This window comes from Chelonoidis abingdonii, chromosome 3 (assembly GCF_003597395.2).
Source record: "Chelonoidis abingdonii isolate Lonesome George chromosome 3, CheloAbing_2.0, whole genome shotgun sequence".
In the NCBI taxonomy this organism is placed as follows: domain Eukaryota; kingdom Metazoa; phylum Chordata; order Testudines; family Testudinidae; genus Chelonoidis; species Chelonoidis abingdonii.
In genome coordinates this window covers 88,808,454-88,829,455 of record NC_133771.1, presented here as the reverse complement: position 1 = coordinate 88,829,455, position 21,002 = coordinate 88,808,454, and the positions used below count along the sequence as shown (strand labels likewise).

Sequence of the window (21,002 nt, the reverse complement as noted above, 5' to 3'; positions counted from 1 at the left end):
AAGGTTTTGTACAACCTCCTCTCTCAGACCCTCCACCCAATAGTGCAAGACTTAATCGCAAGGGGAAGCCATTTAGGATAGGGAGTGTTCCTCCTTTTTATAGTGCAGTATCAAATACAAATAACATTTCAGCAACTCTTATCCAATATATTTCCCTTAAGAATAAAGACTTGCAGTGGACAGTTCAATAAAACTAGACCAAGCTGTAGTCTCAAATGGGCATACATACCAGTGCAAAAATTAGGGAGACATGAATTTGGTTTAAAGAATTTTGGGGGGTTTTGGTAATAAAAATATTTTTTAATGAATAATGAGAATATATATATAATATATATATTATATTCATTCACCTACACATGCTCAGGTTTTGAACTCCAGTTCTACTACTACACATTTTAAATGCATTCAAGCTGTTTTCCTAGGAAGCTCTTAGAACTTCTCAGAGAAATAACTTGCAGTAATGTTGACCATATTATAAGTTGTCTAAATATATCCTCTTTTCATGTCATTAGATGATAAGAAAGAGAACAGATTTGCAGCTGAGCAAGATGAATATGGGTCAGATACAATGAGTGAAATAAATATTGTTGGACGAATTATGCTAAATCTTTGGAGAATGATGAGACATGAGGTAAAGTAAAATAAGCTAAAATATATATGTTCAAAATAGATTAGAAGAGAGAGAAATTGGTTTTAATTATTTTTAGTCGTAAACTTTGAAGGAATCTTTTTGTTGAGAAATTTTATGAAGGGATTGTGCTATGCAAGTTGTTGTAAAGCTTTTTAAATCTCTTTTTAGATAAACAATGTTATTTTCAGAAACAGACATATAATGTGTTTTGAAATGTAAAATACTGAAGTCGTTGCCTTTTGATTTTCACTAATGTTTCTTAACACTGTTTCTTTTTACTTCTTTGTGTCCAAGATGTGTCTCGAGAACAGCTTACCTGTCCCTAGCAAGATAGCTAGTATGGTACTTTTACTAAAAGAAATATTTGAAGTCTGTGGAACTATCGTATCTCATCACTGTTTTGCTGTTCTATTACATTCCGTTTAATCTTCTCATTAAGTCCCTCTTGTAACCCACTCCCGGGCAAGTTCTAATTTGGTAATTGCAGTCTATTTACCACCTGTACTTTCATTTGGAGAAGATATTCTTCCCTTTCTGTCATGAACAGTTGTGGTGTTGCAGTGGACTGTTAAACATTTGCTTTGATTATACCTACTGGGTAACTGCACATCAGTGATGATAAATTCTTATTTGTAGTTCATAAATCTATTGTTAGTGTGTGAAGAGCTTTAGAAGTGTTTTTTTAAAAGAAGGCATAAATATATAAGATCATGATCAAGTTTTGTATTTTTCTAGGTGACTCTAACTAACTACACATTTGAAAATGTGGGTTTTCATGTTCTTCATCAGCGTTTTCCTCTATTTACCTCTCGAGTTTTGTCTGATTGGTTTGACAACAAGGCAGATATCTACAGGTAATGAATGATCTGATGATCTATTGTTATGAGAATATTTTTAAGCAAGATTCACAACTTAGTATGGTATGGCTTTCCTATATTATTTATAAAAAAGCAACTGTGGAAAAAACAAGACAAGATTGTGACCTGCAGCTTTGAGATACGTGAACAGGCATGGTGTCCTGTATTAAAGTCTTTCGTTACTTCCTATAGAGCACTTAACTTACCATACAGTGTTTATCAAAGGACTTGTAATGAGCTATCCCTCCTATCCAGCTTTCATTGTTGTGACATTACCCAAAATACAATCTGGATCATTGAACAACTGTGTCCCCTTAATTCTCTAACCTGGGGTGCCTTTTATACTGCTTTGATGTCAGAACATCCACTCGTGGTCTGCTCTCACAGCCTATAGCATGCACATTTACTCCTAACTAAATACATGAGCGCTCTGACCAGTCACTCATGAATAAGGCTATGTTTTAATAATGGGTATTTTTAGTATAGGTCATGTACAGGTCATGGGCAGTAAACAGCCATATTTGGGGTTGGGAAGGAATTTTCCTCCAGGGCGGATTGGCAGGGGCCCTGGAGGTTTTTCACCTTCCTCTGCAGCGTGGGGCATGGGTCACTTGCTGGTGGATTCTCTGCAGCTTGAGGTCTTCAAACCACAATTTTGAGGACTTCAATAACTCAGTCATGGGTTAGGGGTTGTTATAAAAGTGGATGGGTAGGGTTCTGTGGCCTGCTTTGTGCAGGAGGTCAGACTAGATGATCATATTGGTCCCTTCTGACCTACGAGTCTGAGTCTATAATTCACAGCACGTGACCTATCCATGACTTCTACTGTATATACCAGGGGTTCTCAAACGGGGTCAGGACCCCTCAGGGGGTCATGCGGTTATTATATGGTGGGTCGCAAGCTGTCAGCCTCCACCCCAAACCCCGCTTTTCATCCAGCATTTATAATGTTGTTAAATATATTAAAAAGTGTTTATAATTTATAAGGGGGTGTTGCACTCAGAGGCTTGCTATGTGAATGGGGTCAGCAGTACAAAAGTTTGAGAACTACTGATATATGCTAAATCTTGAGGCAAGGGAGTAGAGGGGGGAGTTGGACCAGGGGCGCTGTGGGTGTTGGGAATGGGAGGTTGGTGGGGCCAGCAGGCTCCCTACCTGACTCCGCACCTCCCTAAAAACAGGGCCATCCCTGTCGCTCAGCTCCTAGGCAGAGGTCTGGCCAGGCAGCTCTGTGCACTACCTCTGCCCAGAGCCTTGGCTTCACAGCTCCCATTGGCTGGGAACAGCGCCTGCAGGAGCAGCACCTGCAGACGGAGGCAGCGTGCAGAGCTGCCTGGCCACGTCTCCTCCTAGGAGCTGAGCAAGGCAGATGTCGCTGCTTCCAGGGATACCCCCAGGTAAGCGCTGCCCAGAGCCAGCCTCACCCTATCCCATGCCCCAACCGCCTGTCCCCTTCCACACCGAAACTCCTGCTGCTGCTGGGGGCGGGAGGTATGGTGGCCTAAGACTGCCCCAGCAGCGGCCATTGCGACTGGCACAGGGGCTGCCTGAGCTGCCCCCAAGCCAGGCGCACTGGCCGCTGCGGAAGTCACGGAGGTCATGGAATCTGTGACCTCCATGACAAACTCACAACCTTACTATGAATTACATATAGGGTGACATCTGCAAATTCTTAGTCCGAGCCTTGTTCTCCAGAAATCTGCATCTTGTATTGTCCAGTACACTACTGAACAATGCAAGCTCATAGAAAGTCCATCATTTCATTAAAGGAAAATGATACATGCACCAGCCTTGTTATCCCACACGGAGTTTCTCACACACACAAATCTAAACACACTGGTTAAGATAAAATAATAAAATAAGTTTATTAATTACTTATAGAAAGATAGATTTTAAGTGATTACAAGTGATGATGCATACATGTCAGAATGTGTTACAAAAGAAAATAAGAGTGAAATGCAAGCTAATACCTACCTTAACAAGCTAAATGAACTAAAAAGCAAAGATTTTGCTCACTATACGCTGCAGTAAATTTCACAGGCTGTCTCTCCTTTCAGTCTGGGACTCCCCAACCCACCCCTTAGTTCAGTTCTTTGAGAGTCACTGATGTCATGAGCAGCGATGAAGGAGGAGAGAAGCCATTTGTGTTCTGTGTGTTCTCCATTCTTATACCCTACCCCCTTTGTGGATTACCCCCCGCTGAGGTGCAGGTGACAAGTCTCTTGTGGATGTGAGGGTTAAACCATTCCTGTGGTGAAATGTAAATTTCTTATTCACACCTTCCTGTTGCTGGAGAATGGCCGCTTAAGCCCGTGATAGCTCTTTAACACTTGACCGAGGTGTCAGAGTGCCTTTGTCACAATTTTGAAAGAATCTTTTAAATATATCTCATGGGAGACACATTTCCCCATCTGTAACACCTGGTCAAAGTATACATTTTTTTCAGTAAAAAGAACAGCAATCTTTGTACCTGATCAAACTTTCTGGCTCCCTGCTGTTTATAACCAAGGTGTTTGCTTTCACAGATGGAAAATGGTTGATCACTACATTAGCCGTGTCCGTGGGAATCTCCAAATGTTAGAACAGCTGGACTTGATTGGTAGAACCAGTGAAATGGCAAGGCTTTTTGGAATTCAGTTCTTGCATGTACTAACGAGAGGTTCACAGGTAAGTTTGAACTTTCCTGACACTTTTTGAATGGAAAATATTGTGTACAAAGTTTGTTTTGCGCCTTATTTATATTTTGTCGTCAGTTATTTTTTGGTAAATACGAAGAATTACATTGTGCAACACAGTGGCTGAAATATTAAATTAAAGAAAGTCAGGAAATTCAAAAGCAGTGGTAATGTGGCCACATTGAACATTCTGTTTTATAGACATATTGTTTAGTGTTGTCTACAGTTAGTTGCCCAAACATATTCATTCTAAAGGACCTCTTGCTGTTGCTTATAATAACTTTAATGTTATTTTTAGGGCTGAAATTTTCCATGCTTGGCCTTAGCCTGAAAGTGAAATTTCTTTTAAAAGTTGATGAGAAAAATGGTTCATCATGCTCAAGAAAGTTGAGAGGACTTTCTTAGATGTGCAGAGGTGCATGAAATATGTTCAAAATTACATATTCTAATGAGGAAGAGCTCTGCAGAAGCCGAGTTAGACGTACATTGCAGGAATCATGATTTTACTTAGTGCACAAATTGTTCAGGACACAATAATCTATTACTGTCAAGCAAATGTTTCTGGAAGACCTCAGTGAAATGGTTGAATATGTAGTACATGAGGCAGAGGACCAGATGTTGAACAGTGAAATCTCCACTGTACACCTTTCAGCCTAGCTGCTGAATGAGGCAGAGGACCTCTAGGAACAAAATCATATGTAATCAAGGACTGTATTGTAATGTATATATGCCGAGGCAGAGTCAAGCTGGCACAGACAATTCGAACTTTGGCATTTCATCACTCTGAGGGCTTGACTGCACAGGGAGTTTATTGCACTCTGAGATAATCTGCTATTTCTGAATTCTATCCCCTGAGATTTATCCCGGTCTTGGGATATGGTGTCAATCCTTGCTCCCCTTAGCCATGTGTGTTTAGGGGCAGTGTTTGTGGCTGGCAGCCTATGCTGTTTCTTGGCAGTAGTTGTATGGGTGTGGGTTGTTGCTCCCTCAATACGTGCCTTCCCCGGTTTGGGATTTGCAATTAAAGTAGTGTCTTGGTGATACTTGTAAAGATCCAGGTTGTTGTCAAGTCAGAATGTGCATTCTCCAGCTTGGGGCTTGCACTTCAGGCTGTTCCTGACTGGGGAGGGAAGAAGCTGAGATGAAGAGTTGGGAGGTGGGGGTGGTCACAAGGGTACGAGGGTAGGGGCTGGATAGCAATCTCCTCTGTGTCCCCTGTAGGCTGTTCTGTTGATGACATTACACTGAGGAGAGTGACTAGGAAGCAGAGGAGGTCTTATTCCAAAAGGTATGGGCAGACCAGAAAGATATGCTGCTGTTGTTCACTGCGATGGTCCCCTCTAAAGTGCTGTAGTAGTGGAAGACCCTCAGAGGGTTATGAGGATTTTTATAATGCTACTGGTGGTATTGTTATTTCAGTTTGGGCAAGGTGGAAGTAATCAACTTTGCCTCTGTATATTATCTAATGTATTATTTTCCTATATAAATTTATATATTATTATTTATTATTAGAGTGGCTCTGCATTATCCCTCTTCTAGGTATTGTTCTGCCTAATGGTGCCTAACAGTAGAACCTTCTGCATGCAGTGTCTTTTAGAGCGCTCATGCACCCCCGTCTCCTGTCAGCATCTCCAAACATGCTGAGCTCAGGACTATATAAGGAGGTGCAGAACCCTCTGCCATCTCAGTTCCTTCCAGCCACGTGCCAAAGATGGAAGTGAACCGAACCATTTGGATTGGGTGGCCGTTTCTCCATTCTTAGTGTGTTTAGTATGGTTTGTGATAAGTATAAATAGGTTAGTTAGCTAGCTTGGTTTTGGATTATGGCTGAACTTAAGAAAAAGATGATGTATGTCCTTTGGCCTGTGCCACTTCCCACAGCCCCATTGGCCTAGTATGGCGAAGTGGGAGCTGCAGTCGGCCAAACCTGCGGACAATGCAGGTAAACAAACCATCTTGGCTCACCAGCAGATTTCCGTGACTTGGCCACATGCCAAAGGTTGCCGATCCCTGCTCTATAGTTTCATAACCTTATGGATCACATGATGTCCACATTGAATTTACCTTCAGTAACTGGGAGGAAACTCCCATCTAGTGTTTTCTTGGGGCTACCTCCAAGAGTAAGGTGTCATTACCAAACCACGATTGTCTGCTGCAGTCTGTTAAGACTGTATGGTCCATTCTTGTCTCTTGCAAGCTTATTTCCAAAAAGGCAGACAAATTATATCAGATATCCTCTGAGGGGTTTTCATATTTTCAAACAGCCCCTTTACCTAATTTGCTGGTGATGTCTGATGCCAGAATCAGCTCAAGGTCTGGACAAGCACATTCTACTCCTGCTGATAGAGAAGGGAAAAAGAATGACTCCTTGTGGAGTCCCTCTTCTGCCTACCTTGATATTAAGGTAACAAATTACTAAGCAGTTAGGCCCCATTTTCAATTCCTCCTGTGGGAAAATATGACACTGTTTGTGCAGGATTTGCCAGATGACAAAAGGAAATTGACAAATGCAGTTCTAATCAAAGGTCACAATGTAGCAAAGAATACTCCCAGGTCTCAATTTGATACCTTGAACTCTTCTACTAGAGTGATAGCTTCTGCAGTTACTTTGAGGAGTCATGCTTGTCTTCGTTCCTCCTCTCTGGTCAAGATGGTCGCTTGGATGCAGGGAAAATCCAGTTATCCTGTCTCAGGTTCCATATCTTGTATGGAAAATATTTAATGCACTTAAAAACTGAGGAATTATCTAATTTGTCTTTGAAAGTTTAATTGGCAGCTGTTTCATCTTACCATATTTTGGTTGAATGTAGATTGCAATTAGTGCTTGATTTGGTTACGAACTTTATGAAAGAATTATGTAATATGTATGTCCCTTTGAGCAATCCTTTCCCTCCTTGGGTTGTTAATTTGGTCTAGTGTGTACTTGTGAAACCATCTTCTAAATCCTTAGCTAAGTGTTGTTTGTATTATTTGTCTATTATGACAGCATTCGTTATTGCAATAACATCAGCCAGAAGGGTGAGTGAATTAAATGTCTTGATGGCTGAGCCAACTTTTATTTATAGGCAACCATTGATCCACCGGGTCATGGTATACATGTAAAAGGTCTAGTCTTTTAAGTCTTTTCATGAAAATAAGGTGGTTCTGAGGCCTGATCCTATGTTTTTTGCCAAGAGTGTTTTCTGAATTTCACATCAAACAGACAATTAATTTGCTGGTATTTTTCCCAAAACTGCATACTAAGAAAGGGGAATCTGTTTTACATACTTTGGATGCAAAAAGAGCCCTTGCACATTATTTAAATAGAACTAAAGTTTTTGAAATATCATTTAAATTATTTGTGATTTATGCTAACAATCATATGAGTTATTCTGTCTCCTGCAGATTATTTCTAAGTAGATTAAACAATGTACTGTCATACATTAGCAGGCATTCCTGCACCTATGTCAGTATGGTCTCGTTCCACCAGAGCTGTAACAGTGTCTTTTGCTTGCCTTAAGCAAGTCCCTGTTACTGAAATTTGTAGGGTTGCACCCTAGAGTTCTGTACACACTTTTACTAAACATACTTTTGATATGGCTTCTAGGGCTGATAATAATTTGGTAGAGGGTTGCTTCATAGAATACCAGGGTTGGAAGGGACCTCAGGAGGTCATCTAGTCCAACCCCCTGCTCAAAGCAGGACCAATTCCCAACTAAATCATCCCAGTCTCTGTTCAGTTAGGACTCTGTTCCCTCCTCCATGTTATTTTCAGCACTGCTTATCAGACTATTCATAAATGGTAGTACTATGCTTAGCCACTGAAAGAAGAAATGATGGTTACTTTGTAACGGGAGTTCTTCAAGATGGCTCTGCAAATTCACACTTCCCAGCCACCTTCCCCTCTGACTCAGAGTCCCTTTGTTCTGTGCCTCTGCATTGGTGGCAGAAGAAACTGAGATAATAGAGGGCTCTGTGCCCCCTTATGTAGCCTCTTCCTCAAAATGTTCAGAGATGCTAAGGTGACAGAGAGGAGGAAGCAGTGAGCACTCATAACACACTTCTTAGAGAAGGTTCTACTGTTTGGCACCAGTAGGCATTACGATATCTATAAATGTGACTGTGCAGAGTCATATTGAAGAACTCTGGTTACAAGTAAGTAACCTTCATTTCCTATACAAATCTTAGAATTGAAGTACTTTGCACTTTCATAGACCCTTTCAAAGGATCTCAGAGCATTTTTATATAGAGAGAATTCTGACTTTCTTTTTTAGAATGTTAGTGCTTACACATGTCCATAACACTCATACTACTGATGTTGTTGTCATATTAGTTTGGGCAAGGTAGAAGTACTCAACTTTGCCATGCTTTATTATCTTGCCTATGCTCCCCAAGCAGCATAAAGGAGGCAGTGTGATCCAATGGATAGGAATGGGCCTGCGAGTCAGAAGGCTGACTTGGGTTCTGTTCCTGGCTCTACCGCTGACCCTGAGGAGCGAATTTGGGCAAATCATTTCTCTATGCCTGTTTCTGTGTGTAAAGCAGACTGAATTACACTTACCTTGCATCATAAAGTGCTACGTAAAATCTGAGTATTTATTAAGTCTAACAGTAAAAGTTGTTTTGTGGAATACAATTATTAACATGATACAGATCACATTAATACATTTAAATTTTCTTGGTCATTATGGAATAAGGTTCCTGGACAATTTTCTGTTGAAAATGGCAAGTTAAGAATTGCATGTTCTCTTTGTTGCTTTTGCACAACAGTCTTTGAACCCTAACAAAAACACAGCCTTGGTAAGGACTTGAACACTGGAAGTGGTCATAACCACATGTATATTATGTATTGGTTTGAGCATTCATTTTGCAGCTAGTAAACGTACATCAGAAGTGCAGTGTTTTCAGTACTTATCCCTAAAAGGCATAGAAACACAAGGAAGAATTCCGGCACATATGTTAGAAAGGTGTACATTAAAAACAAAAATTAGTGTGACTATTCTGTTGCAAAACTTGCTATCTCTGGTTTAAGGGCAGCACAGCTGAAATGCATATTCATATGGATATAATACTTAGCATGCATATTGCACTTTAGAAATATTAATTATAATTTTATATTAAATTTTGTTTTGCAGTATCGTGTGGAGTCAATGATGCTGCGTATTGCTAAACCAATGAATTATATCCCTGTGACACCTAGTGTCCAGCAGCGAGCTCAAATGAAAGCCCCACAGTGTATTCCCCTAATAATGGAGCCAGAGTCCCGCTTCTACAGTAACACTGTTCTTGTATTAGATTTCCAGTCATTATATCCTTCTATTGTGATAGCATACAATTACTGTTTTTCAACCTGCCTGGGACATATTGAGAACTTAGGAAAGTAAGTTATTTTTCTTGCTCATATAAACTTTGATCCTGTGAGGAATTGAGCATCTTTTGTAAGGTGCTGAGAATCCTCATCTTCTATTGAAGACCATGGAAGTTGAGAGTGAATAGCATCTCAAAAGGTTACAATAAAAAATAGTGTTAAGTTTCACCAATAATTTTTTTAAATATGCAGTTATGAATACAATGCTATAACAATTATCTTTGAAAATTAGACTCTTAACTGTTTAAGGGTGAATCAGAGTCCAAATAGTCTTGTTGGTCTCTTCTGTATTTCGCCATAAGAGTATGACTGTGTGTATAAAATACAAAATTTTTGCCACTATAATTAAAAGGTTTTAGTCTAAGAAATTAAAATGTGATATCTAAATTCCTTTAGACATTTTCCAAACTGAACTAACTTTCTTCTTCGAGTGATTGCTCATATTGATTCCAATTAGATGTGAGTGCACTGCATGCACAGTCATCGGAAAGTTTTTCCCATAGCAGCATCCATGGGGACAGCTATGGAGCCCCCTGGAGTGGTGCCTTCATGGCATTTAATATATGACCCTGCCAATCCGGCGCTTCCTCAGTTCCTTCTTACTGCCAGTGACTGTTGTTGTAACTGCGGTGACTTGCTTAGCAAGCTCTCCTCGATTTCCCTAGCTTTCAGTTTAGTTTAGTTCACAGTTTTTCCTAGCCTCGTTAAGTTTAGTTTTAGTGTTTTTGGTTGTTACAGCAGATAGCTGTTGAGAGTGGGGGATCTTCCCTTTCATCCTCATCGCGTTCCCTGTTGGGACTTGCTGTATGCGTAAATCCCAAGAGTTCAAGCCCTGCAAGTCCTGCAAGAAGCCCATGCCAACAGGCAACCCCCATGACGCTTGCTTAAAGTGTCTGAGGGAAGCACACCAAACAGACAAGTGCAGGATTTATAAAGGGTTTCGCCTCAGGAATAAAAAAGCGAGACTTTCGCCTCAAGCAGCTCCTTATGGCGGCAGCACTTAGACCACAACCTACATCAGAGCTCCAAGACAGGGCACCATGCTCATCAGTGCACAGCACCCGGCGCCAGTGGTAGAAGCAGCATCACGGAAGGACTCTGGGAGAGACTCGCAGCACCAGCACCGAAACTGGTGGGATCGACTCAGCAGCAGTCCCATTCCCCGATGCACCGGAAGCAGGGGAGGAGTGGATCTCTGACTCAGAGACCCACCCCCTTGGAGTCGACCAACGGGGCATGTCCCAGAGAGGAGCACCCAGGGCTGAAGACTTTGGAGCCGGCACCGTCGACTTCGGCCCCACAAGGGGGACCGTTGAGTCCAATGCCATTGGACTCCCTGAGCCAGGTCATTGAGGAGGTGGAATTGCCATCCACCTGAACACCTTTGAGGCCGCAAGGTACCTCATCGCCATGAGGACACCATGATCCCTGGTCCTTCAAGCCAAGCCTCTAGTACCACAACGTATGGCACCGTCTCAAGGCAAACCAGCAATGCTTCATCACTCAGCACTGTTGGTGGAGCCTAGGCTCCTCTCAGAGTCTAGGCACCACTCGCACTCGCAGTGCTGCTTCAGGTCGCGCCAGCACTAATGATGGCAATCCTCACGCCAATCCCTGTTGCACAGCAGATTCCAATCCCAGCAGTGGTCATCCCGGTTAGCGTCCCCGCATAGACCTCGATCTCAGTACTACTCCAGATCGCAGCACCGCTCCCCAGCCCCACTATACCATTCTGCAGCCTCACATCACAGCCCCCTAGTTCAGCTTTGCTCAGCACCATCCTGTCCATCGTGGTCCCAGTCCCTGTCTTCAGACTTGGAGACAGGGTCTAGATACTCAGAGCAGAGCCGGTACTGGTCAGGCTGTAGAAGACCTGAGGTGGCGGCAGGACCACGGCCTGCGCAGTGGCAGGGACCAGCAGTGGCCATTTTGGACCTCATGGATGTACCACCAGCCCAGGGCGCCCAGTCTAAACATTCACATTTCATGGCCTCTGAACCGCGGGTGCCGGAGGCACCAGCCAGTTGCCCCACCCCTAGGGGTGCTGAGGAAGTACCGGTCGCACTACTTCCCCTGGAATCAAACGCAGTTCCTGAGCTTGATCCAGGTATGGTTGGCCCCAGCAGAGAGGTGGAACAGGAGGCCCCTGGAGACTAAGAGGGTTAGGGTTTCAGGCACATCCATCTCTGGACCACCCCCCATAGACAGCCATGCCCACCAGGATCTCCTTTGCAGGGTGTGTGAAATATGGGCCTGCAGGCTGAGGAGATGGTGGAGTCAGAGGACCTCCTGGCTGACATCCTGGCCCCAGAAGGCCTGTCAAGGGTGGCTGTACCCCTCATCAAGACTATACAGGCCAATGCCAAGACCATTTGGCAGACCCCAGCCTCCATCCCTCCCACCGCGAAGGGTGTGGAAAGAAGTATTTCGTCCCATCTAAGGGGTATGGATACCTCTTCACATACCTGCAGCCTTGCTCATTGGTGGTGGCTGCAGTAAATGAAAAGGCTGAGGCTTGTTGTCCTTGCCTCTCAACAAAGTCCAAGGGCGCCAAGCACCTAGATTTATTTGGGCACAAAGTGTATTTCACGGGGGGGGGTTGCCACTCAATATTGCCAACCAGCAGGCAATTCTGAGTAGATACAGTTTCAACTCCTGGAACTTGATGCTCAGGTTTAAGGAGCTGGAGCCAACAGAGTCCAGGGAGGAGTTTGGAGCGATAGTGGAGGTGCACAAGGCGGTGGTACAGACCTCTTTGCAGGCCTCACTGGACGCTGCAGACTCAGTGGCATGCACCTTGTCTTGCGGTATCACCATGAGGTGTAGCTCATGGTTGCAGGCCTCAGAACTCCCGCCCGAGGTTCAACAAACAAGGCAGGACCTGCTTATTTATGGGGCAGTTCTGTTCGTGGAGCAGACTGACTCTAGGCTGCATAGCCTAAAGGACTCCAGGACTACCATGAAATCCTTGGGTATGCACACCCTGGCAACCCAACATAAACATTTCAAGCTTCAGCAGCAACAGCAGCACTCCTATCCTCGCTCCTAAGTCTGTCCCACTTCTATTGTGCTTGGTCCAAAATAACTTTGGACCGTGGGTTCTCTGTATGGTAGAAGTGGGATAGTCTCACCAGTTTGGCTCCTACCCTCCCTCCTAACACCCTTCACTGTCCCTTTTCAGGGACTCTTCTCATGAGCTACTCCTTATCCAGGAGGTGCAGGCGCTCCTCACTATGGGAGCGGTAGGGATTCTATTCCCAATACTTCCTAGTCCCCTAAGCCAAGGGGGGTCTCAAACCCATTCAGAGTCTGTGAGGACTCAACAAGTTCATGGTAAAGTTGAAGTTCTGCATGGTCTCCCTGGGCACAATTATCCCCTCTCTGAATCTGGGAGACTGGTACACTGCCCTTGACATGAAAGATACGTATTTCCATGTAGCTATTCGGCCTGCACACAGATGATTCCTGCGATTCATGGTCAACCACAGTCATTATCAATTTACGGTCCTTCCATTTGGCCTCTCAGCAGCCCCCTGAGTGTTCACCAAGTGCATGTTGGTTGTGGGCGCTTTCCTCTGTCAGAGGCAGGTGCAGGTATGCTCCAACCTTGACGACTGGCTTCCTGGGGGCCGCAGTGGGGACAGGTGTAGTCTCAAGTCCGATTGGTCAGATCCACATTCGAGAAACTGGCTCTTCTCCTCAACTTGAACAAATCAACCTTGTCACCCACTCAAAGAACAGAATTCATCGGGGCAGTGTTGGACTCGGTTCAGGCAAAAGCATTTTTGCCAGAGTCCCAATTCCAAGCCATGATGGACATAAGTCAGGGCCTCAGGCAATCCCCGACCACTGCAGTAAGGGATGCCTGAGTCTCCTCAGCCACCTGGCAGCCTGTGCTTACGTGACCCAGCATGCCAGACTGAGGCTCAGGCCTCTACAGGTATGGCTCATTTTGACCTATTGCTCAGGACACAACAGCCTGAATTCAGTGGTCCCGGTGCCAGGGCAGGTGCTTAAGTCCCTTCAGTGGTGGCTCAATCCTCGCACAGTGTGCAAAGGAGTCCCCTTCAATAGCCCTCAACCCTCCTTGTTCCTAGTAACAGACGCATCCGCTCTGGGGTGGGGTGTGCATTTGGTCACACAGGACGAGCTCTCCCTCCATATCCGTATCAAGGACCTGGGGGCAGTGCGACTAGCATGCCAGACGTTTCAGGCCCAACTACAAGGTCAGTGCTTAGCAGTTCTGACGGACAATGCCATTGCCATGTTTTACATCAACAAGCAGGGCAGAGCCCGGTCCTCTCCCCTATGTCAGGAAACCCTCCGGCTGCAGGAGTTCTGCATAACCCACTCCATTCACCTGGAAGCATCCTATCTACTAGGAGCTCAGAAAGCACTGGCGGACCATCTCAGTAGGTCCTTCCACAATCATGAGTGGTCCATCTGGCCTGATGTCATACACTTCATCTTCCAAAGGTGGGGATTTCCCCAGGTCGATCTGTTCGCAACCTAGAGCAACAGAAAGTGCCTAGTGTTCTGCTCTTTCCAGAAACACAGCCCAGCCTCAGTCACGGATGCATTCCTGCTACCCTGGGAAGGCCGCCTGCTCTATGCCTTTCCCCTGTTCCTTCTCGTGCACAAGGTCCTATTCAAGGTCCACAGGGACTGGGCAGAGATAATTCTGGTGGCAACGGCGTGGCCTGAACAACATTGGTACACCACGCTCCTGGAATTGTCAGTGGTTGCCCTGATCACATTACCTCATGGTCACTCAGGACCACGGTTGTCTTCATCACCCCAACGTCCAGTCCCTCCACCTTACAGCTTGGAAGCTTCATGGCTGAACCTCATGGAGCTTCTGTGCTCAGAACAGGTAACAGAGGTCCTACTCAGCAGCAGGAAGCCCTCCACTAGAGCCACATATCTGGCAAAGTGGAAAAGATTTACTTGTTGGTATGACCAGCATAGTGTACACCCTCTTCAGGCACCTATACCTCTCATCTCAGAGTATCTTCTGCACCTGAAACAGCAAGGCCTGGCAGCATGCTCCATAAAGGTGCACCACACTGCTCTCTTGTCTTTCCACCCCGGAGTGTCTGGATACTCCGTCTTCACTAACCCTATGGTTGGTCAGTTCCTCAAGGGTCTGGAATGGCTACATTCCTCAGATCAGACAGCCTGTCCTCGCATGGGACCTTAATCTGGTCCTCTCCAGGCCAGTGGGGCCCCCATTTGAACTACTGGCAACTTGCTCCCTTCTCTATCTGTTGTGGAAGGTAGGCTTTCTGGTTGCCACTACATCAGCAAGGAGGGTGTCTGAGTTAAAGGCCCTTTCCTCAGACCCACCCTATATGGTTTTCCACAGGGATAAGGTGCAACTCAGACTTCACCTGGCCTTTCTTCCTAAGGTTGTGTCACACTTCCACACTACTCAGGACGTTTTCCTGCCTGTTTTTTTATCCTGAGCCTCACTCCAGTAGCCATGAGCAGAGGCTGCACTCCCTGGATGTTCGGCAAGCACTGGCCTTCTACATCGAGCGCACTAAGCCATTCAGGAAGTCGAACCAATTGTTCATAGCAGTGGCAGACCGAATGAAATGACTCCCGGTCTATCTCAAAGAATATCTTCCTGGATCACATCATGCATTCACATATGCTACGAGCTGGCACACTCCACTGGGGCCCAGGCCTCATCAGTGGCATTCCTGGCCCAGGTTCCGATACAAGAGCAGCAAATTGGTCCTTGGTGCATATGTTCACCTCTCATTATGCCATCATCTGGCATGCCGGAGATGATGCAGCTTTCGGCAGAGTGGTGCTCCAATCAGCGATTCCAGAACTCCAACCCCACCTCCTAGGTAAGGCATGGGAGTCACCTAATTGGAATTGATATGAGCAATCATTCAAAGAAGAAAAAAGTTTCCCACCTTCTCGTAAGTGTTGTTGTTTAGATGTGTTGCTCATATCCATTCCAAACCCACCTGCCTTCCGCTCTGTTGGAGTAACTGGCAAGAAGGAACTGAGGAGTCGTCTTGTCGGTAGAGTCATGTATTGAGCGCCATGAAGGTGCCACTCAAGGGGGCTCCACAGCTGACCCGACAGGTGCTGCGAGGGGAAAAACTTTCTGATGACTGTGCATGCAGTGCACATGCACCTAATTGGAATGGATATGAGCAGCACATCTCGAAGAACAACAGTTACGAGAAGGTGAGTATCCACTTTTTCCTCCTTTATATGTACAGTATATATGGCAATATGTTGTTTTCTTCTTTTAATATAAAAGCTGTAGTTTTCCTTACTGATAACTTAATGATCCAAATCTAAGGTCTGATTTAATTATTCAGTTCAGTACATTTCTCTTTTTTTTTTAGAGATCAAAATGTTGATTAGTTAATTTGTTTTAAAAAACTGATGCTTGTTTTAATTGTAAATATCTTTGTTGAACAATAGTTGGAAGAGTTGGGAGATATTTAAAATGATGACCAGGCTTAAGTATAAAGTTTCTCAAGTTTCTAGGGTTGCTAACTGTCTAATCACACAAACCCAAACACCCTTGCCATGCCCCTTCCCCAAGGCCCCACCCTTTCTCCAAAGTCCTGCCCCCCCTCACTCCATCCTCCCTCCCCCCCCATTGCTCACTCTCCCCCACCCTCACTCACTTTCACCAGGCTGGGCAAGGGGTTGGGGTGCGGGAGGGGGTGTCGACTCTGGACTGGGGGATGGGGCCAAGGGGTTCGGAGTGTGAGAGGGGGCTCCGGGCTGAGCCTGGGGCAGGGGGTTGGGGTGCAGGAAGGGGTATGGGCTTTGAGAGAGAGTTTGGGTGCGAGAGAGGGCTTGGTTGCAGGATGGATCTCAGAAGTGGAACAAGGGGTTGGAGTGCGTGCAGGAGGGGGTTCTGACTCTGGTCAGGCAGCGCTTACCTCAGGTGGCTCCTGGGAAGTGACCAGCATGTCTTGCTCCTAGGCTCAGAGGCAGTCAGGCGGCTCCACACACTGCCTCTGCCTGCAGGCACCGCCGCTGCAGCTTCCATTGGCCACAGTTCCCAGCCAATGGAGCTGCAGAGTCAGCACTCGGGGTAGGGGCAGTGCACAGAGACCTCCTGGACGCCCCTGTGCGTATGAGCCGGACATGCCAGCCACTTCCGAGAGCCATACGGAGTCAGGGTAAGTAGGGAGCCTGCCTTAGCCCCTCTGCGATGCTGGATTTTTGGTGGCCTAAAATCTCCCGGGTTGGCTTCAGTAGCCTCTGGGAGATTGAGCCTGATTCCAGGACTCGTGGCCAGTCTGAGAGGGTTGGCAACCCTACAAGTTTCTGATTTGAAATCTTAAACGATTTATAGAAAGATTATATACATTACCGAATAAAGCACATGCAATTTCTAGCTGAGTTTAGATCAAGATTACATGCCTCTGGGAAATTGGCCCCTGAGTACCATGTTGATATGTGCAGAACAGATTGACAAATAAGTTTCAGCATAGAATTTGGACACACATTGCTCCTTTGCTTTGCTTTGAAAGAATGTCGCATGTAACTAAGAAACTTTAAATTGCGGTAGGCTTGTTCATAGTAGTCTGTGACTATAAACATACTATTTGTGTTGGTGCTGTCAATATTTTAGTATAGAGTCTAGACTCGTACTTCCGATTATTTTGAATGTAAATTAATTGATCATTTTGTATCCTTATTTAATTTTCTTCTTTACTAGATTTGATGAGTTTAAATTTGGCTGCACATCCCTCAGAGTACCTCCTGATTTACTTTATCAGATTCGGCATGATATCACAGTGTCACCCAATGGAGTGGCTTTTGTCAAGGTACTGAGATTTCATTGCTCAATGACCGACCTTTTCACTTTTAGTTTGTTGATTAGTCCACGATTAAACACACTGCTGGTTTAGCAAAAGAAAAAATATTTTCTGTTTGTCAGTATGTTGTCTTCCAGCACTTGCCAGTACAAATCACAGGATGGGAATTTTGACAATTCAGGAAATAAATATGACAGTAGCATAGTTTTACTAGGGTTTCAGTAAAGGCTCATTTCCTCTATTATAGAATTTATATTTCTGTTCATGCAGTACAGCAATTCAGTGTGATGTATTTGTACTTCTTAATCATATGGAATCACAGTTACCTATGTGTAACAGTTCTTCTTTGAGTGCTTGCTCATGTTGATTCCATTGTAATGTGTGCATGGTCATCGGAGACTTTTGCCTTAGCAGTATCTGTAGGGACAGCTGTGGTGCCCTTTGGAGTGCCGTGCTCATTTCAGGCGCTGCTGTCCCTGCGCCCTCTCAGTTCCTTCTTACTGCCCGTGGCCCAGAGAGCTCGGTTTAGCCTCTCACTCATATCCCACCAGCGTGATTGAGGTCCCGACACTGCATCGGCTGCAACATCACAGCAGTGGCACCAAGGACAGTGGCCACCAGCCCAGTGGCCTTAGTGGGGTTCGTGGTTATGGCTATGCCCCCTTCCCAGCGATCTTCAGCTGCCGCCTCAGAGCCTAGGCCTGTTGATAAACATAGAGAAGTCCACGTTAACGCCAGTACAACACATAGAGTTTATCAGGGAAGTTCTCGACTCCACGCAAGCCAGAGCCTTCCTTCCGAAGGCACGGTTTCAGGCCGTAGCGGATTTAATCTCCTACATAAAGGCCCACCCACTCATCGTGGCCCATACGTGCCTGCGACTCTTGGGCCACATGGCCATGTGTACCTTTGTGGTCAGCCATGCCCAGCTTCATCTGAGGCCCCTACAAATATGGCTGGTCTCGGTTTACATTCCCATGGTGCCTAGCCATGTCCCACTGTCTTTAGACTGGTGGTTGGACCCCGAGATGGTATTGCAAGGCGTTCCTTTTGTGACCCTGTCTCCTTTGCTCACCCTGGTCTCAGACACATCCAATCTAGGGTTGGGGACCCACCTGGGTGAGCTCAACACGTAGGGATGTTGCCTGCAGCATGACCTAACCTTGCACATCAACATCAGGGAACTCAGAGCGGTCTTGCCCCATCTGAAGGGGAAGGCGGTGCAGGTCCTCACAGACGATACAGCCACGATCTATTACATCAACAGGCATGGTGGCGCCAGGTCATTGACCCTTTGTCGAGAAATGTTCAGCCTCTGGGATGTCTGTGTACAGCAGTCATCTTCCTGCTAGCAGCCCATCTGCCTGGAACCAGGAACATCCTGGCAGATCACCTCAGCAGGTCCTTCTAGTCTTGCCACAAATGGTCACTCCATGCAGAAGTGGCCAGCCTAACCTTCCACAGGTGAGGGTCTCCCAAGGTGGACCTGTTTGCGTCTCAACAGAGCAGGAAGTGCCATGTGTCGTGCTCTCTACAGGGCAGGGACCAGGGCTCCTTGTCAGACACCTTCCTGACTCCGTTGTCGGGACCGTTGATGTACGCCTTTCCTCTGGTACTGTTGATCCACAGGGTCCTGCTCAAGGTGAAGCAAGGCATTGCGATGATTATCCCCATAGCCCTGGCATGGCCTCAGCAACAGTGGTTCGATATGCTGCTGAGCCTCCCACAACCACCCCACTGCAGCTGCTGCTTTGACCAGATCTGCTGTCCCAGAGCCACAGCAACCCACTGAACCCGAAGCTGGCAGTGCTGCCCTCGACAGCCTGGCTGCTTTGTGGCTGAGCGGGGAGGAGTGGCAGTGCTCCACTAGTGTCCAGTGGGTTCCGTTGGGCAGCAGGAAGTCCTCCACCAGAGCTACCTATGTGACAAAGTGGAAACGCTTCACATGTTGGGCCTCGGATTGGCTCATTTGTGCAGAGAAGGCCTTGCTGCAGGACATCCTGCACTCCATCTCCAGGGCTTGTCATCCCCGTTCAAGGTATACCTGGCAGCCATTTCTGTATTCCACCCTCCGTTTCAAGGCAAGTTGGTCTTTGGCCATCCCATGACGACTCAGTTCCTGAAAGATCCATAGCACCTTTACACGCATGTCAGGGACCCAGTCCCCCCTTGGGACCTGAAACTTGTGCTGTCAAGGCTCATGGGTCCCCCCTTTGAGCCCTTGGCATCTTGCTCCATCTGATTCTCTCCTGGAAGGTCGCCTTCTTGGTCACTATAACTTCTGCCCATCGGGTGTCTGAGATCAGGGCGCTCACGTCGGAGCCTCCTTATACGATCTTCTTATGGGACAAGGTCCAACTGTGTCCGCACCCAGCCTTGCTGCCCAAGGTCATTTCCCACTTCCACATGGGCCAAGATATTTACTTACTGGTCCTATCTCCAAAGCCTCATGCGACAGATGAGGAGCGCAGGCCGCATATGCTGAACATCAGGCACGCTCTGGCCTTCTGCATTGATAGAACAACACTGTTCTGTAAGTCAACACAGTTGTTCGTGGCTGTCACTGACAGAATGAAAGGTTGCGTGGCGTCAGACCAGAGACTCTTGTCCTGGATCACAGCCTGTATCCGCTACTGTTAAGAGCTGGCAAAGGTGCCCTCGCCAGCTGTCATGACAGCTCACTTAACTAGGGTGCAGGCTTCCTCAACAGCCTTCCTCGCTCAGGTGCCAATCCAAGAAATTTGTTGGGCTGTGACCTGGTTGTCTGTTCACACATCTGCTGCATGCTATGTGCTGAACCAGCAAGCTCGAGCCGACGCTGGTTTCGGCAGAGCAATGCTCCAATCGGCAAAGCTGTGAACTCCGAGCCCACCTCTGAGGATTCTGCTTGTGGGTCAACTACAATGGAATCAACATGAGCAAGCACTCGAATAAGAAAAAAACACCCACCTTAAGTAACTGTTCTTCAAGATGTGTTGCTCATGTCCATTCCATTGCCTGGCCTCCTACCCCTCTGTTGGAGTTGTCAGCAAGAAGGAACCGAGAGGGCGTAGGGATGGCGGCACCTGATAAATTGTGCCATGAGCGCAGTACTCCATAGGGCGCACGGCCATCCCTACAGATACCGCTAAGGCAAAAGTCTCAGAAGACCACACGGACATGAGCAGCACATCTCGAAGAACAACAGTTGCAAAAGCTGGGTAATCATTTTTTCTGCTGCTGCTGCTCAGAAGGAAAGGCCTGTGCTTTTGGAGATGAAGATAATTAGTTTGAATTCCATTGTTTTCATTTTTTGTCCTGTATAGACCCAGCTGACTATAGCTACTGTACATTCGTGGCCCCAAACTGTTTCAACTTGTCAGCAAGAAAAATATTTAATGTAAAACAAAAACTTTAAGTTAAAAGGTAAGTATTCCAAGGAATATTACAGTTTAAAAAAATCCTGAATATTTAAATGTGTCAACAAATAAAGAAAGGTAGTAAGAGTCAACTCCTATCCCAGTTATTACAATCTTTTAACTATAAGTACAAGTGCACAATATCACATTGTCCATTGCCAATTTAAAAAAATATTAACGCCGTCGTCACAAACTTTGTCTCCCTTTCAGATTAAGTATATTGACAAAACCAGCCAAAGTACCAATTGCTAGAACACCTCACTAATAATGTATATTCGTATCAAAGGCT

At 45.8% G+C, this 21,002-nt stretch overlaps 1 protein-coding gene across 1 annotated transcript in view; it reads left to right on the top strand.

Annotated features, from left to right (window-relative positions):
- Window positions 1-21,002, top strand: part of REV3L (REV3 like, DNA directed polymerase zeta catalytic subunit) — a 250,580-nt gene that overhangs the window by 193,752 nt on the left and 35,826 nt on the right. The window contains exons 20-24 of the mRNA XM_075063888.1: window positions 513-631; window positions 1,367-1,485; window positions 4,014-4,155; window positions 9,278-9,522; window positions 17,216-17,324. Of these exons, the coding sequence (XP_074919989.1) occupies window positions 513-631; window positions 1,367-1,485; window positions 4,014-4,155; window positions 9,278-9,522; window positions 17,216-17,324 (734 nt within the window). The remainder of the gene's footprint in view (window positions 1-512; window positions 632-1,366; window positions 1,486-4,013; window positions 4,156-9,277; window positions 9,523-17,215; window positions 17,325-21,002) is intronic.